The following is a 19,049-nucleotide window of genomic DNA, read 5'->3' on the forward strand; positions in this document are numbered from 1 at the left end:
ACTATGAAAATAATACCTAAAGCTGATTTGGCTGCAGCGGATGCTACACGAGGGTCCACCACAGAGGCCAGGAAGGCTACAGTACTCATTACAGGGTTGCCAGACTGGCTAAATGGTATAGGTTGATAGGCCAAAGGACCAAGAGATGCTTCAGAGTCCTCTAAATATGGGTCCTCAATAGGCAACCGCAGGAAGTGTAAAATACATTCATCTTGAGTGCGACTGCCAACGTGTTCAGACACCTTGTTCCAGTCATCTTTGTACATTTCTAGAGCCTGAAAAGAACAGAAGGAAAAGAAAAACTCACGTTATTGGCATAATGTTACATTTACATGAACTGCATTGTTGTACCTGTCCATTAAAGATTACCTCCAGCAGTAACAGAGTCTCCTGTTCAGTCCATTCCCTTGTGGCACTTGCAGCAGATTTACTCTACGAAACAATATAAAAACAAACTGAAATCACTGCTAGCAATGGAGAAATATTTAAAAGAAGAAATAAGAATGGTGCCTGTTAAAAACATGTTAGAAACATCTTCTTAATATAATAGCCATAATAGGAAATTTCTACTTATGTTATTATAAGGCATTTGAATATAAGAATCAGCACAAACTACATAAAGGGTAAGTTCACCTGTTCACGAAAAATTTAAGTATGAACTGACTAACTATCCTTGCCACCTCTCAGGACCACCGCTGCAAATACACCCCAGTGCTGCTGGTGTAATGATTTGTGCATTGTAAAACATAGCCCCAGTGGTCAGCACAGCCATGTGATCATGCTGACCAATGAGAAGCGCATACAAGGCTTCACTCACTGGTCAGGTTCGTCTCACTAGTCAGCATTGTCATGTGTAAGTGCTGACCAATGGTCAATGCTTGCAATCGCGAACATTATGATGAATACTCAGTAAAGTGGGTAATGCATTGCAGTGTTGCTCCAGCAGTATGGGTCATCACAGGTGCCACGTGCAGTGAAGTCCATGGGGGTGGTCAGAATATTTGGAGTTAGTTCACCTCTTCATTGGTTGTAAAAAGTAGAACTTACTCTTTAAGATTTATAAACAGAAATGAGAATATGCAACACATGGGCCTTTAAATATACCACCAAAAGGTGTAACAAACATAAGATAAAGATATATAAATGATTATCACTTTATTTAGACATGTAATGGATATATTCAATAAAAACATCTTAGGGTCAAACACCCAAGTTAGCTATCCAATGTTACTGTATGTATGGCCTAGAAATCAACCTATGAGGGTCAACGTGTTTCGTGGGGATCCCCACTTCATTAGGACCTGGGATCCCAATGTAAAAGTGCTGTAACAATACATATAATGAAATGTTTGTTTACTAATTTACCAGGTCCTGATGAAGCAGAGTTCCCTGCGAAAAACGTGTTGACCCTCATAGGTTGGTCTCAAGGCCTTACATACAGGAACATCGGATGGCTAACTTGGATGTTTGGTTTTAATATGTTTTTAGTGGATATATCCATTACATTTGGGCACCACAGTAGCTAAATTGTTAGCATTTCTAGCATTTCCACCTAGCAGCACTAGGTTCGTCGGTTCGAGTACCAACCACTGCACTATATGCCTGGAGTTTGCATGTTCTCCCTGTGCCTGCGTGGGTTTCCTCCGGGTACTCTGGTTTCCTGCCACACACCAAAGACAAGCTGGAAGGTTCATTGGCTCCTGTCTAAATTGGCCCTAGTATGTTTATGTATTTTTGTGAGTTAGAGACTTTAGATTGTAAGCTCCTCATGGGCAGAGACTGATGTGAATGTACAATATATCTATGTAAAGCGGTGTGTAAATTGACGGCGCTATACCATACCTGTAATAAATAAAATAATAAATTACATACCTCCAAAAGGTGTAACAAAGTCCCATGTTCAACGTACTCTCATTTCTGTTTATTATGGTAGAGATGATACCTCCAAGGGCATGAGTTGATTCAGCACCCCGCCCCCACATATGTGTTTTTCTCTTTAAGATTAATAGTTTTATTATCATTATAAAAGTAACAATATGATTGTTCAATATAGTGAATTTTTCAGAAATCTGATTAAACTATATCTAAAAGCAAAACTATATATTTTTTTGGATTGAATAGGGTGTAGAAGGATTAGAACCCCTGTTAGGTTTTTATTGGTGTCTGTGTCCCTGTTAGGGAAATTAACCACTTCCCATCCATCGTCGTCGCTGGACTTTCAGTGGTTATACTGGGATGACCCGGTACAGTTTTTTAGAGCTGGCAGTTGCCTCTCTTGTAATAGCAATCGGAGCAGCTCACCAACTAAGCTCTGATACATCCTGCTCTCGTAAGCTCGCATCTTGTCACTACAGGTTCCCGTAACAGACCTGCTATTGCTGCTGACACCACGGAAGCAGGTGATGCCCTCCAAGAGCCGATCTGCCCCTCCTACCCCCAGCAAGAAGCAGAGACCATCGGCGGCTGCATGCTGATGCCATCTTGGCACACGGACTGCAGGCTCTGCTAGCAGAAATGGATCTCTCAGGAACACAGGAGAGCGCCACAGCTCATACAACACAACCACAAGGTGCTGACACAGCCCTTATCCTACAGGCTATTGAACACAGTAGGTCCTCTCTCCTGGTAAGAATAGACCATCTTACTGAGGAATGCAATTTAATAAGAAATTATCTTGATACAATCAGAGACTGACTAGGGGAAACTGAATCCCGTGTCTCAGTGACTGAAGATACCACCTCACAGCATTCCCAAATTCTGCAATCTCTCCAGCAAACTGTCCGCATGTTGGTCGCTAAGTCGGATGATGCAGAAAACCACATGCGCTGCAACAATGTGCGAGTACTGGGCCTCCCCGAAGGCACAAAAGGCAATCACCCTGCTGACTTTGCTGAGGCCTTTTTCAAAAACCTCCTGGGACTTACTGAGATCTCCCCCACCTATGTGTCGGAATGTGCCCACAGTGTGCCAACGTATTGAGGCATCCCTGGTGCCCCAGCCAGACCTTTCCTGGTCCGATTCCCTAATTACAGGGACAGGATACTTAGTGAAGGCCGGAAACATCTGCACTGTCAAGGCTCAACGGTGCACTTGTTCCCGGATTTCTCGACAGAGCTTCAGAAGAGACGGAAATCCTTCAAAGAATTTCACAGGAAGCTCTGGACCAACGATATTCAGTATAGTATGCTTTATCCCAGTCGTCTTTGCGTTCTTTATGAAAGGACAGTGAGATTCTTTGAGACCCCTGAAGATGCTGAAAACTGGCTCTTTAAACTTTGCGGAGGGGATCGGCAAGCCCGATTCATATCCTGCTATGGTGAGATATAATGAATTGTCCTCCTCTGTTCTCTTGTTACAGCTGTTTTTGTTCTTTTGTTGTTTATGCTCCTTTTCATCCGAAAGTCATAGACCGATTAGTGGGTGCAGATGACAAAGAGGACAGTCGCTTCTCTGCATCCCAAACCTATATTCTTCCTAATCCATCCTGTATTAAACTTCCGTAAAGGTTTGACCACATCATTTCTACCCTCCTACCAGATCTCATGGTGTGTGCTAGAGAGTTATGTTATGCTCCTTGTTTACGGAACTCAATGACCTCCCAATGTCTACAGAGTTGTTAAAGGAATTGACAACCACCCTCATCAAGACTGCTACTTCAAGAGGCCGCAGCGGATGTGCATGGGGATACCCTTCCCATGTGGATTTATGCCCCACAGGTTATCTTGAGCTGCAGACTTAGTTGTTCTGGGATAGGAAATTGCTAAGCTGCATCACGTTGGGGATTAGGCTTAGCAGTAGGGAGTTTTTGCTGTTATATTTTTTTTTTCCTTTTCTTTTTTTGCTCGCAGGCTCTACTGGTATTATGGACACATGCTGCATTTTTCTCACTGTCCGCATATCTGTCTATGGGAGGTACTGTGTACTATGCTGCGGTCCTGTGCATTCTCATACTCTAAGTCTTTGCTCCATTTATCCGTATTATTGCAATTTAAATTAGTTTGGTTATGTCCGATATCAAGTTAGCCCCTTGGAACATATGTGGCCTAAACGACAAATTCAAATGCTCTCTCCTGTTCAAATACTTAAATTCTCACAAACCACACATTTTGTTCTTATAGGAGACCCATGTCACAGGTAATCGTGTCTTAGCCCTGTGCAGAACATGGGTACGCCAAGCTTTTCACGTAACTTATTCCACCTATGCCCAGGGAGGTGCAATCCTTATAAATAAATCCATCCCATGCAAGGGGATGTATGCACACATATATGGATAGGGGGCGATTTCAAATTCAGTCTTAGATGCCACATTGGATACATCCAACCCACAACGTACTGCAAGCCTAGACTACTGCATTGGGCAGACACGTTTGCTTTAACCACTTGACGACCGCCTCATGCCGATGTACGTCGGCAAGATGGCACGGACAGGCAAAATCACGTACATGTACGTGATTTGCCTTCCGCGGGTGGGGGGTCCGATCGGACCCCCCCCCGGTGCCCGAGGCGGTCGTCTTTTGTCCCACGGCGATCGGAGGTGAGGGGGAGGCCATCCGTTCGTGGCCCCCCCCTCGCGATCGCCGCCGGCCAATCGAATCATTCCTTTGCTGCTGTATGCTAAACAGCAGCAAAGGAAATGATGTCATCTCTCTTCGGCTCGGTAATTTCCGTTCCGGCCCGAGGAGAGAAGACATCTATGTGAGTGCACAACACTACACACACACAGTAGAACATGCCAGGCACACAAAACACCCCGATACCCCCCCGATCGCCCCCCCCCCAATCACCCCCCCCCCCCCCCTGTCACAAACTGACACCAGTTTTTTTTTCTGATTACTGCATTGGTGTCAGTTTGTGACAGTTACAGTGTTGGGACAGTTAGTATTAGCCCCCTGTAGGTCTAGGATACCCCCCTAACCCCCCCTAATAAAGTTTTAACCCCTTGATCACCCCCTGTCACCAGTGTCGCTAAGCGATCATTTTTCTGATCGCTGTATTAGTGTCGCTGGTGACGCTAGTTAGGGACCTAAATATTTAGGTTCGCCGTCAGCGTTTTATAGCGACAGGGACCCCCATATACTACCGAATAAATGTTTTAACCCCTTAATGGCCCCATAGTTAACCCTTTCACCACTGATTACCGTATAACTGTTACGGGTGACGCTGGTTAGTTCGTTTATTTTTTATAGTGTCAGGGCACCCGCCGTTTATTACCGAATAAAGGTTTAGCCCCCTGATCGCCCGGCGGTGATATGCGTCGCCCCAGGCAGCGTCAGATTAGCACCAGTACCGCTAACACCCACGCACGCAGCATACGCCTCCCTTAGTGGTATAGTATCTGATCGGATCAATATCTGATCCGATCAGATCTATACTAGCGTCCCTAGCAGTTTAGGGTTCCCAAAAACGCAGTGTTAGCGGGATCAGCCCAGATACCTGCTAGCACCTGCGTTTTGCCCCTCCGCCCGGCCCAGCCCAGCCCACCCAAGTGCAGTATCGATCGATCACTGTCACTTACAAAACACTAAATGCATAACTGCAGCGTTCGCAGAGTTAGGCCTGATCCCTGCGATCCCTAACAGTTTTTTTGGTAGTATTTTGGTGAACTGGCAAGCACCAGCCCCAAGCAGCGTCAGATTAGCGCCAGTACCGCTAACACCCACGCACGCAGCATACGCCTCCCTTAGTGGTATAGTATCTGAACGGATCAATATCTGATCCGATCAGATCTATACTGGCGTCCCCAGCAGTTTAGGGCTCCCAAAAACGCAGTGTTAGCGGGATCAGCCCAGATACCTGCTAGCACCTGCATTTTGCCCCTCCGCCCGGCCCAGCCCACCCAAGTGCAGTATCGATCGATCACTGTCACTTACAAAACACTTAACGCATAACTGCAGCGTTCGCAGAGTCAGGCCTGATCCCTGCGATCGCTAACAGTTTTTTTGGTAGCTTTTTATTGAACTGGCAAGCGCCAGCGGCCTAGTACACCCCGGTCGTAGTCAAACCAGCACTGCAGTAACACTTGGTGACGTGGCGAGTCCCATAAGTGCAGTTCAAGCTGGTGAGGTGGCAAGCACAAGTAGTGTCGCGCTGCCACCAAGAAGACAAACACAGGCCCGTCGTGCCCATAATGCCCTTCCTGCTGCATTCGCCAATCCTAATTGGGAACCCACCACTTCTGCAGCGCCCGTACTTCCCCCATTCACATCCCCAACCAAATGCAGTCGGCTGCATGAGAGGCATTTTCTTTATGTCCTCCCGAGTACCCCTACCCAACGAACCCCCCCAAAAAAGATGTTGTGTCTGCAGCAAGCACGCATATAGGCGTGACACCCACTATTATTGTCCCTCCTGTCCTGACAATCCTGGTCTTTGCATTGGTGAATGTTTTGAACGCTACCATACACTAGTTGAGTATTAGCGTAGGGTACAGCATTCCACAGACTAGGCACACTTTCACAGGGTCTCCCAAGATGCCATCGCATTTTGAGAGACCCGAACCTGGAACCGGTTACCGTTATAAAAGTTAGTTACAAAAAAAGTGTAAAAAAAAAAAATATATAAAATAAAAAAAAATAGTTGTCGTTTCATTGTTCTCTCTTTCTCTATTCTCTCTCTCTATTGTTCTGCTCTTTTTTACTGTATTCTATTCTGCAATGTTTTATTGTTATTATGTTTTATCAAGTTTGCTTTTCAGGTATGCAATTTTTTATACTTTACCGTTTACTGTGCTTTATTGTTAACCGTTTTTTTGTCTTCAGGTACGCCATTCACGACTTTGAATGGTTATACCAGAATGATGCCTGCAGGTTTAGGTATCATCTTGGTATCATTCTTTTCAGCCAGCGGTCGGCTTTCATGTAAAAGCAATCCTAGCGGCTAATTAGCCTCTAGACTGCTTTTACAAGCCGTGGGAGGGAATGCCCCCCCCCACCGTCTTCCGTGTTTTTCTCTGGCTCTCCTGTCTCAACAGGGAACCTGAGAATGCAGCCGGTGATTCAGCCAGCTGACCATAGAGCTGATCAGAGACCAGAGTGGCTCCAAACATCTCTATGGCCTAAGAAACCGGAAGCTACGATCATTTTATGACTTAGATTTCGCCGGATGTAAATAGCGCCATTGGGAAATTGGGGAAGCATTTTATCACACCGATCTTGGTGTCGTCAGATGCTTTGAGGGCAGAGGAGAGATCTAGGGTCTAATAGACCCCAATTTTTTCAAAAAAGAGTACCTGTCACTACCTATTGCTATCATAGGGGATATTCACATTCCCCGAGATAACAATAAAAATGATTAAAAAAAAAAAAAATGAAAGGAACAGTTTAAAAATAAGATAAAAAAGCAAAAAATAATAAAGGAAAAAAAAAAAAAAAAAGCACCCCTGTCGCCCCCTGCTCTCGCGCTAAGGCGAACGCAAGCGGCGGTCTGTCGTCAAACGTAAACAGCAATTGCACCATGCATGTGAGGTATCGCCGCGAAGGTCAGATCGAGGGCAGTAATTTTTGCAGTAGACCTCCTCTGTAAATCTAAAGTGGTAACCTGTAAAGGCTTTTAAAAATGTATTTATTTTGTTGCCACTGCACGTTTGTGCGCAATTTTAAAGCATGTCATGTTTGGTATCCATGTACTCGGCCTAAGATCATCTTTTTTATTTCATCAAACATTTGGGCAATATAGTGTGTTTTAGTGCATTAAAATTTAAAAAAGTGTGTTTTTTCCCCAAAAAATGCATTTGAAAAATCGCTGCGCAAATACTGTGTGAAAAAAAAAAAATGAAACACCCACCATTTTAATCTGTAGGGCATTTGCTTTAAAAAAATATATAATGTTTGGGGGTTCAAAGTAATTTTTTTGCAAAAAAAAATAACTTTTTCATGTAAACAATGAGTGTCAGAAAGGGCTTTGTCTTCAAGTGGTTAGAAGAGTGAGTGATGTGTGACATAAGCTTCTAAATGTTGTGCATAAAATGCCAGGACAGTTCAAAACCCCCCCAAATGACCCCATTTTGGAAAGTAGACACCCCAAGCTATTTGCTGAGAGGCATGTCGAGTCCATGGAATATTTTATATTGCGACACAAGTTGCGGGAAAGAGACAAATTTTTTTTTTTTGCACAAATTTGTCACTAAATTATATATTGCTCAAACATGCCATGGGAATATGTGAAATTACACCCCAAAATACATTCTGCTGCTTCTCCTGAGTACGGGGATACCACATGTGTGAGACTTTTTGGGAGCCTAGCCGCGTACGGGACCCCGAAAACCAAGCACCGCCTTCAGGCTTTCGAAGGGCGTGAATTTTTTATTTCACTCTTCACTGCCTATCACAGTTTCGGAGGCCATGGAAAGCCCAGGTGGCACAAAACCCCTCCAAATGACCCCATTTTGGAAAGTAGACACCCAAAGCTATTTGCTGAGAGGTATAGTGAGTATTTTGCAGACCTCACTTTTTGTCACAAAGTTTTGAAAATTGAAAAAAGAAAAAAAAAAATGTTTTTTCTTGTCTTTCTTCATTTTCAAAAACAAATGAGAGCTGCAAAATACTCACCATGCCTCTCAGCAAATAGCTTGGGGTGTCTACTTTCCAAAATGGGGTCATTTGGGGGGGTTTTGTGCCACCTGGGCATTCCATGGCCTCCGAAACTGTGATAGGCAGTGAAGAGTGAAATCAAAAATTTTCACCCTTAGAAATCCTGAAGGCGGTGATTGGATTTCGGGGCCCCGTACGCGGCTAGGCTCCTAAAAAGTCCCACACATGTGGTATCCCCATACTCAGAAGAAGCAGCTAAATGTATTTTGGGGTGCAATTCCACATATGCCCATGGCCTGTGTGAGCAATATATCATTTAGTGACAACTTTGTGCAAAAAAAAAAAAAAAGTGTCACTTTCCCGCAACTTGTGTCAAAATATAAAATATTCCATGGACTCAATATGCCTCTCAGCAAATAGCTTGGGGTGTCTACTTTCCAAAATGGGGTCATTTGGGGGGGTTTTGTGCCACCTGGACATTCCATGGCCTCCGAAACTGTGATAGGCAGTGAAGAGTGAAATCAAAAATTTACACCCTTAGAAATCCTGAAGGCGGTGCTTGGTTTTCGGGGCCCCGTACGCGGCTAAGCTCCCAAAAAGTCCCACACATGTGGTATCCCCATACTCAGGAGAAGCAGCTGAATGTATTTTGGGGTGCAATTCCACATAGGCCCATGGCCTGTGTGAGCAATATATCATTTAGTGACAATTTTTTGTAAATATTTTTTTTTTTTTGTCATTATTCAATCACTTGGGACAAAAAAAATAAATATTCAATGGGTTCAACATGCCTCTCAGCAATTTCCTTGGGGTGTCTACTTTCCAAAATGGAGTCATTTGGGGGGGGGTTTGTACTGCCCTGCCATTTTAGCACCTCAAGAAATGACATAGGCAGTCATAAACTAAAAGCTGTGTAAATTACAGAAAATGTACCCTAGTTTGTAGACGCTATAACTTTTGCGCAAACCAATAAATATACGCTTATTGACATTTTTTTTACCAAAGACATGTGGCCGAATACATTTTGGCCTAAATGTATGACTAAAATTGAGTTTATTGGAATTGTTTTTATAACAAAAATTTTTTTTATAACAAAAAGTAGAAAATATCATTTTTTTTCAAAATTTTCGGTCTTTTTCCGTTTATAGCGCAAAAAATAAAAACTGCAGAGGTGATCAAATACCATCAAAAGAAAGCTCTATTTGTGGGAAGAAAAGGACGCAAATTTAGTTTGGGTACAGCATTGCATGACCGCGCAATTAGCAGTTAAAGCGACGCAGTGCCAAATTGGAAAAAGACCTCTGGTCCTTAGGCAGCATAATGGTCCGGGGCTCAAGTGGTTAATGGAAACGTGGAGATGGAAACATACTTTGACTAAAGCTTTCTCTCATTTATCAGCGACTCATAAATTGAGCTCATGTATAGATCTAGCCTTTGGCAGTGCGTCAGTTATTTCTAAACTGTCCAGGGCCTCGTATCTTCCAGCAGGACTCTCTGATCACTCTCCATTGGAGCTACACTTCCTTGTAGGGGGACAGAGAGATCTGGGTACTTGGAGACTGACTCCTCGCTGGGTGCAGAATGAAAAATGAAAAAGTAGAATGAAAGCAGAATGAAAAAGTAGTTTAAATTGTCTCCCCGTGACTGGATTCTTACTGGTCAATTAATACAAATACGGCCTCTCCAGAAACAGTGTGAGATGTCTTCAAGGCGACTACCATAGGTTACTATATATCTGCCATTAAGGCCCCTAGGTCTGAAAATGCTTTTTTTATTTACAACCAATTTATAAAATTTTGAAGCTGAAGCGGCTGGGTCCTTTGCAGGGCACCCCACACAGGAAGTCTATCTCCAGCTGGCTCGGGCCAGATGAGATTTAAACCTACATTATACTACATTGACGCAAACTGATGTTAATTTGTTGGCGGGCAAAATCTTCCAGTCTGGAGATAAGAATGGCCGAATGTTGGCTAGTCTGGTGGCGGATCCTCATTAAAAAACAGTAGTCTCTGAACTGCAAACTAACACTGGAGACTTATTCTCTGAACCTTCAGCCATTCTGCAAGAATTTAGCAAATGTTTATGCGGACCTATACAGTCAACCCCAATGCATTACCCCTGAAAATATTATATCTGAACTACAGAGTTTACCTTTACCCTTGTTGGCACAGGAAGACGTAGAGTCCCTAGAAGCCCCAATCACCACACTTGAGATTGAGGCCACTATCACCTCTCTTTTCCCCTCAAAAACCCTGAGTCCGGGTGGCCTTCCAGGAGACTGGTACAAAATGTATGCCAAACGAGTAGCCCCCAAACTGCAGAATTTATACTCACATTGTTTTGACTCAAGAGCTTTGCGGCCCACAATGTACCAAGCTCATCCCCAAACCAGGGAAGGACCCAAAAAGTTGTGCCTCATACAGGCATACTCTATTGAACTATGATCCAAAAATACTGGCTAAAGTTCTTGCCACCAGGTTAGTCAGGATTCTGCCACCATTGATCAATATCGATCAGATTGGGTTCATGCCAGGGAAATCCACAGAGATCAATATAAGGAGAGTCCTTACACACCTACAAATCCCATCCGCTCATTCTCAGACTAGAGTTTTGGTGGCCTTAGATAACAAGAAAGCTTTTGATACAGTGATTTGGAGCTATATGTTGTCTGTACTGCAGGTTTTTGGGTTTGGTCCTAATTTCTGCAAATGGGTTAATTTATTATATAAATCCTAGATTGCACAGATTAAACTTGGGAACAGGCTTTCTGATCCTTTTCCCGTACAGAGAGGAACCAGACAAGAATGTCCCCCTCTCACCATTCCTGTTTGCTTTGGTGATGGAGCCGCTGGCCACTGCTCTCAGACGATCTGCTGCAGTGGTCGGTATACAGGTGGGGTCTATCACTGAAAAAGTAGCTCTATATGCTCATGATTTGATGCTCTTCCTCAATGACCCTGGACCTTCATTACGTGAAGCTCTCCAAATCTTTTCCCGGTTCACAGTGTTGTCTGGTCTGAGGGTCAATTGGGAGAAATCGCATATGCTACCCATTGATTCTCAGGCTCATCAGATGGCGAACCCCTTACTTTCTTTGTCCTGGGCCTCTTCCATGCACTACTTGGGGATCACACTTTACCCCTAATGTCAAGTTAAAACTATACCCCCTCCTCATGATGCTCAAATCTAAGCTGAGAACATGGGATAATCTCCCGCTATCACTTATCGGTCGAATAAATTTACTAGTAATGAAAATTCTCCTGGTCTACCTATATGTGATTCGGCATGCCCCAACTTAGATACCAGGCAACTTTTTTTTAGCAATTTGACACCATTGTTTCTTCCTTTCTCTGGAGATCTACCGCTCAAAGGTTTAGCAAAATGATTCTCAGAGGGCCCTGGACACAGGGGGGACTGGCCTGTCTGGATCTCCAGAAATACTATTATGCAGCCTTACTCTCCTATGCCCATAACTGGGTGATATCGGATGATACAAATGCCTCAGTGGTTCTTGAGGCTGCCTTTCTGGGGTCGTATGAGTCATTGAGGAATGTGTTATATTATAGGGGTCCCCAGGCTCCATTTCACCTCACGCTCTCTGAAAACAGTAATTCGAGTATGGCAAGCACAGGTCTGGAAGCACCAGGGAGAAATGCGCAGCTGGTCCCCTGCCACTCCCTTATGTCTCAACTCATTACTTTCTGAATTTTTGTCTATCCCAGACCCGGGGTTGTGGGCAGTTAAAGGCATCAAAAAGATTGAACACATATGTGTAAATGGCGCGCTTGTCTCTTTTGATGCCCTTTAACATTATTTTGGATTCCTACAAGTTAGGCATGCCTTTTCCACCCAATTTAGTTCTCAACCTGTAACTCTCCCCCAATCTAATCTAGAATCCTTATTAAGAGACGAGCAGTTGGATAAGCCCTTGTCTAACATTTATAAGGCGCTGATGCCCTCAGTTCATTTTGGCCTAGAAAGTCTATATTGTAAAAGGCAGGAGGAGTTGCCTTTCATGGATGCAAAGGATTGGGAAGACATGGAAATATCCATTTCTTCAGTTAGGGGCAGTCAGGGATAGTTTGATTCAGTTCAAGCTCATCCACAGAATTTATCTAACTCCACAAAAATTGAACAAAATCTACCCGGGGGCCTACCCCTGTTGTTGGAAGTGTAGTGGAGGCGAAGCGGACTTTTGTCACATGGTACGGTCCTGCCCCATGCTACAATTATTTTGCACGTTGATAACTCAATTTATATTCTCCCTGGTGATAATTTTGATTCCCCTGACAATTTCAGTCTGTCTGTGGGTCCGGTCAGTGATTTGGCATATCGCCAAGCAACACAGACTATTATAGGGCTATTGTTTTATGCCCGGAAGGCAATAATTTTAAAATGTAACAGAGGTGCCCTCCTAAAATTTCTGGAAGATTTTAGTCAATACAACTATTCCCCTATATAAAGCCACATACCTTTCACGTGGGTGTTTGACCAAATTTGATAAAATATGGATTATTTGGTTGGAATCATTAGAAACTAAAGCTACTCACTAGGGTCAGATAAGACGGTTGAAGTGAGGTGGTAATGGTTAAGCCCTTGTTTAATATTCGGGGTAGCGGGTGTCTCTATGTTACCAAATGTGGATTCTGAAGCCTAGTACACATACACTCCCCTCAATGTTTATAACTTATGCATGTTTTCTTACTGTGCACAAATAACTTTACAGATGCATTACATGTCATACGAAATGCAAGACGAGCAGTGTTAATAGTTCTTAAAGCAGAGTTCCACCCAACTTTCAAATTTGTTTTTAAAGGAAAGACCACCCCTTCACCCCTCATTTTTGGATATTTTTTTTTTCCACTTACCTTAGTAGCTTAACGGTGAGCTTCCGTCCCAGCCTCGCTGCGGCGAGGTACGTCATGTCCTCTTCTGGCTCTGCCCCTCCTCCTGCTGCCTTCTGGGACCTGTGTTTGTCCCAGAAGACGACGGGGCCATTCAGAAAGCACTGCATGACTTGCGCATGCGCAGTAGCATGGCCGGTTTCCCTTAGCTACTATGGCGGCGCCTGCACCAGATCTGATGGGCGGATGGCCTCGGGGGCCGACATCGCGGGCTCCCTGGACAGGTAAGTGTCCTTATGAAAAGTCAGCAGCTACAGTGTTTGTAGCTGCTGATTTTGCATAAAAACTTTTTTGGAGGGTGGAACTCCACTTTAAGACTTAGCTAAGGCTCTATCTTTAGCTAGTAGAGCTATTCTTTTACTAAGCAATTGTTTTGATGTTTTTTTTTCAAGCCAGGGTATGTATTTTATACTTTTGAAAATCAATAAACAGGATTTAAAAAAAAAAATGAAAGCATGCGATACCAAGCACGAACTCTCACAAATACATGCTCGCCTAGCCTCACAAGCCTCTACCCTCAGGGACTTTCAACGTCACCTCGAAGATCTTGACAATAGGGGCAGGTGTAACAATATTAGGGTCCGAGGTCTTCCAGAGGCGACCCAGGATGAAGACCTACCATTGACCCTACAAGCCATTTTCAACAGTATACTGAACCGTCCAGAACATCGAAAAATCAAACTGTACCGGGCCCACTGTGCTCTCCGCCCCCGCGGACCGGGGTCCAGACCCCTAGATGTAATTTGTAGGGTGCTTAACTACACCATCAAAGAAGAAATTATGAGAAAAGCGCGCAATATGAGCACTGTTGACTTTGATGGCGCCCTCATACAGCTCTTTCTGGACTTATCGTGGATCACCCTTCAGCAGCGACGCTCTCTGCAGCCACTCCTCACCTTGCTGAGGGATCAAGATCTTCGCTACCACTGGGGTTTCCCCTTTAGCCTTACTGCAAAGAAAGACGGGTGGTCCACTACACTACGGTACCCAGAGGATCTCCAGTCATTCTGCAGAGATCTGAACATCCCTGTGCCACCAACTCCTGGATGGGATCCTCTTCCGGCTCCTAACTCGCACCCAGACCCCTGGATCCAGGCAACAGGAAGGAAGCGCCCGAGGCCGCCTCATCCTCCTGGCCCCTCTCCTCCATGTCATCAGGACTGAATCCTCAGCCCTTCGGACGGCTCCTCCTTGAGGATAGCTTGCTAATTGGCTCTTCCCTCCCATGGTACTAAGGGAGGGGGGTTTTCCTTTTCTTTTTTTTTTCTAGTGAGAGTATAAACTCATGGACACTAATATATTTCATATATTAACATGTCTTTGTTTGCCCTATGTAGTTCTATAGGCCACAGACGAATTCCTCCCCTCCCTCCCCACTACTCTTCCCTCTCCTCATCCACCGTCCCCCCCTTTTTCTCCTTTTTTTTTTTCTCTCCCCCTTCCCCCACCCACCATCTTCTCCCTTCCCTCAATGTCAACCATGGGGTGTTGGACCACACCTGGCAAGCCCCAATATCCCCCCCCGGGTACTCATCTTGGAAGTGCTGGACCAGGGGACATACCTACGCCAAATTTTTGAGACCTCTGGTCCTTATCCTCTCCATTTTTTCAAAGTAGCTCATCCAGTTGTTCTTGGGTTATTGTTATAGCTTCAGTTACAGTTTTATACCATTTGATAGTTGCAGGTTCATTTCTAATTTCTAACTACAGTTGCAGGCAGGCCCGGGAGCAGATCACCTCTGCCTTGGGTCCACCACCGCTTCTCCCCCCAGGGGCTCTCTGAATGGTTCCGATCTTATTTTACTTGACAGTGGTTTTTTTGGTTGCCCCCACCAGGAGGAATTCTTCGGAGACTCCCAACCTACCGCCCTTTTCGGGTGGGTTACACAGTGAATTGTTTAACATATTTGATTTTGTACTAAATGATTTGTTCCTTTCTCACCCTCCTCTCTTTGCCTCCTTATGGCTCTCTTCTCCCCTCTCTCTCCTACTCCCTATCCTATTGGACACCCTCCGCCTCCAGGGCTCAGGTCCCATCTGCCGGGGCTTGAATCTACGACCCGAGACCCCTACGTGGAAACTACAGACACCCTCAACGACAGGACACCACCTAGTCTGATGGGTAAGCGAACGCCATCTTTCTTTCAATATCCACCATGATTGACATAATGTCACTAAATGTGAAGGGCTTCAACTCCAATGTCAAACGAAGCCTGGCTCTGTGGGAGTTCAAGCAGACATTATCTTTATTCAGGAGACAAATCTCGATAAAACCAGCAACATGGCATTTGCTCTTAAGCACTTCCCTCAGATATACCTTGCCTCTAATCCACGCAAACGAGCGGGGGTAGCAATTCTTTTTAAGCAGGGCTCTCCTTTTCATCTCCAGTCCCAATACTCAGATCCACACGGCACTATCTTATTCTACGAGGCACCTGGAAGGGTACTAACCTTACCTTATGTAATATCTACGCCCCGAATACTAATCAAAACCCCTTTCTCTCCAAGGCGTATAAACGTTTGGTTTGCAGCTCCAATGACCAAAAATTGGTGGGGAGGAGACTTCAATCTGACCTATTCCCCAGGCATAGATATACACTTTGTAGGCCATGGAAATCTCCACTCAGCAAATGATAGGAAATCCACCCTCTTATGCCAATTAACTAGGAGGTATGACTTATTCGACACCTGGCGCACCACTTATCCAACCGCTAAACAATTTACCTTCTACTTCCATCCCCACAAATCTCATTCACGTCTGGACTACTTTTTCGTTAATGCCCCAACCCTGCGATCCTGTACAGGCTCGGACATCCAAGCAATTTCATGGTCCGACCACGCCCTGATTAAACTCTCCCTGGCACTCTCACCAGGATCCCTTAGATCCTGCCACTGGCGATTGAATGAGTTTCTGCTTAAGCATGATCCCTCCAAACTGGAACTGGAGTGGACCCTGAAACTGTACTTTACAGAAAACAGCTCTCCCAATGTCTCCTCCACTTCCATATGGGAAGCTCATCAAGCAGTCTTCAGAGGCCACTGCATATCATTGTCCACGGCCCTTGAAACGTTTTTCCTCTGGTTCCTTCAGCCTATCAATTAAGGGGGGTGGTTAATTGCTCACAGGTGCCTATTTAACTGGGTGTAGAACTCAGTCTGAGCGTGCTCAGTCTTTGGCTGTGGAACTTTGTGTAAGTGGAACTTGGTATAAGTGGGAGTTAAAAACTAGAGTTATAGAGTGAATAAGTCTTGCTTGTTGATTGCTGGGTTTGCTGGGGTGCATTTTTGGGGCTTTTCCTTTTAGTTTTTCATTTGCCTTTTTCTGTCACTTTCTAAATAGCTTTTTTTCTTTTTTTTTTTTCCTCTGGTTCCTTCAGCCTATCAATTAAGGGGGGTGGTTAATTGCTCACAGGTGCCTATTTAACTGGGTGTAGAACTCAGTCTGAGCGTGCTCAGTCTTTGGCTGTGGAACTTTGTGTAAGTGGGAGTTAAAAACTAGAGTTTAAAACAGGAGGTTATAACAGGGGTCATAGTACCTGTGTAGTGTGAGTATCTGAGTGTTGTCTGAGTAGTGTGTGTGGATCGTTAGTACTTGTGTATTGTGTACTGTATACTTGAGTATTGCGAGTGCACGTAGGTCTGCGACTGTTCTGCGATTGCACGTAGGTCTGTGAGTACCTGTGTATTGTCTTGTGTACCTGTGTATTGTCTTGAGTATTAGTGCCAGGAAGCTAGCTGTTAGGTAATTTGGACAGGGTAAAATCCCCAAATCCTCCCTAAATTTAATAGGTACGATGCTCGGCGGGTGTGGAGAGGCGACTCTTTGTACATCTTGCCGCATGTATGCGTTCCTTGATCATCCGATCGAGGGTGAATACTGCTGTGCAAAATGTAAGCACATTGTTTCCCTGGAAGCCCAGGTTCTGAATCTAGGGAAGCAACTGTCAGCACTGAGAAGTCCCTCCATACTAAAGGTGAGCCAGGAATGTACACGGCAGGTGCCGGCAGGGGCCAGCACAGAGGCGGGTGGAGACAAAGAGGCGCAGGCACTAGCAAAGAGTAGATGGGTGACAGTCAGGAGGGGTAGAGGGGGAAGTGCCAGAGAGGCCGATCCAGGACTGGAGCATCCCAATAAGTACACTCCATTGAGTGTCATTGGTGAAACCAGTCAGGGACCAGCACTGCTGGAGATGAGGGACTCTCCTAGCTGCCAGGGGAAGAACTCCTCCAGTGAGAGTGGGGGGGCAGAAAAGGGAAAGGGAAGACAGATTCTGGTGGTAGGGGACTCAATTCTTAGAAGGACAGAGAGGGCAATCTGTAACCAAGACCTGAAGCGCCGAACAGTATGTTGTCTACCGGGCGCTCGGGTTCGGCACATCACGGATCTTGTGGACAGATTACTGGGAGGGGCTGGGGAAGACCCGGCTGTCATGGTGCACGTTGGCACCAATGACAAAGTCAGAGGCAGATGGAGTGTCCTAAAGAACGATTTTAGGGACTTAGGTGCTAAATTGAGGAAAAGGACCTCCAAGGTAGTATTCTCAGGAATACTACCGGTACATCGAGCCACACCAGAAAGGCAGAGGGAGATTAGGGAAGTAAACAAGTGGCTGAAGAGCTAGTGTAGTAAGGAGGGGTTTGGGTTCCTGGAGGACTGGGCCGACTTCTCAGTCGGTAACCGGTACTATAGAAGGGACGGACTGCACCTAAATGAGGACGGTGCAGATCTGCTGGGAATGAAGATGGCCAAAAAGTTAGAGGGGTTTTTAAACTAGGCGATGGGGGGGAGGGTCCAGAGACAGTGATAGCCAGCGCGGATGATATTCCAGAGGGTAGTGTTGGGGGCATTAGTGGTAGGTTAACCAAAGCACAAAAACACAAGGTGAGTATAGTAGCAAGTCCTAGTTGCAATTTTGAAACACCCAATACGAGGACAATATGCGACCGGTCTAAACTATGTGGCATGTTCACCAATGCCAGGAGCATGGCAGACAAGATGGGTGAACTAGAGATACTGTTGTACAAGGAGGATTTGGATTTTGTGGGAATTTCAGAGACCTGGTTCAACAGCTCTCATGATTGGCTGGCAAACATTCAAAGGTATACCCTATACCGCAAGGATAGAGAGGGTAAAAAAGGGGGAGGGGTATGCCTATATATCAAGAATAATGTACAAGCGATTGTGAGAGATGACATCACTGAGGGAGCTAGAGAGGAGGTGGAATCCTTATGGGTAGAGCTCCAAAGGGATGAAGCTAAGGGAAAAATAATACTGGGAGTATGCTATAGGCCCCCTAACCTGAAGGAGGAAGTGGAGACGGATCTCCTATCACAAATTGGATTAGCAGCAAGGAGGGGAAGTGTTATCATAATGGGGGATTTTAATTATCCAGACATAGACTGGGCGGAGGGAACCGCGCATTCATTTAAGGCTCTCCAGTTCCTTAATGTCTTGCAGGACAATTTTATGGGTCAGATGGTAGACGCACCAACTAGAAATAAAACATTACTGGATCTACTGATTACCAACAATACAGACCTGATCACAGATGTGGAAATACGGGGCAATTTAGGTAACAGCGATCACAGGACAATTAGTTTCAGTATAAATCACACA

The 19,049-nt window shown here is 44.9% G+C and overlaps 1 protein-coding gene across 6 annotated transcripts in view; it reads right to left on the reverse strand.

The window, feature by feature from the left end:
- Positions 1–19,049, reverse strand: part of SMARCC2 (SWI/SNF related BAF chromatin remodeling complex subunit C2) — a 157,013-nt gene that overhangs the window by 35,320 nt on the left and 102,644 nt on the right. For all 6 annotated transcript variants that reach the window (XM_073613982.1, XM_073613986.1, XM_073613985.1 and 3 more), the window contains exons 19-20: positions 370–432; positions 17–275 (exon numbers count right to left, since the gene is read on the reverse strand). In XM_073613982.1, the coding sequence (XP_073470083.1) occupies positions 17–275; positions 370–432 (322 nt within the window). The remainder of the gene's footprint in view (positions 1–16; positions 276–369; positions 433–19,049) is intronic.

The sequence above is a fragment of the Aquarana catesbeiana genome, linkage group LG02 (assembly GCF_042186555.1).
Source record: "Aquarana catesbeiana isolate 2022-GZ linkage group LG02, ASM4218655v1, whole genome shotgun sequence".
Taxonomy (NCBI): Eukaryota; Metazoa; Chordata; class Amphibia; order Anura; family Ranidae; genus Aquarana; species Aquarana catesbeiana.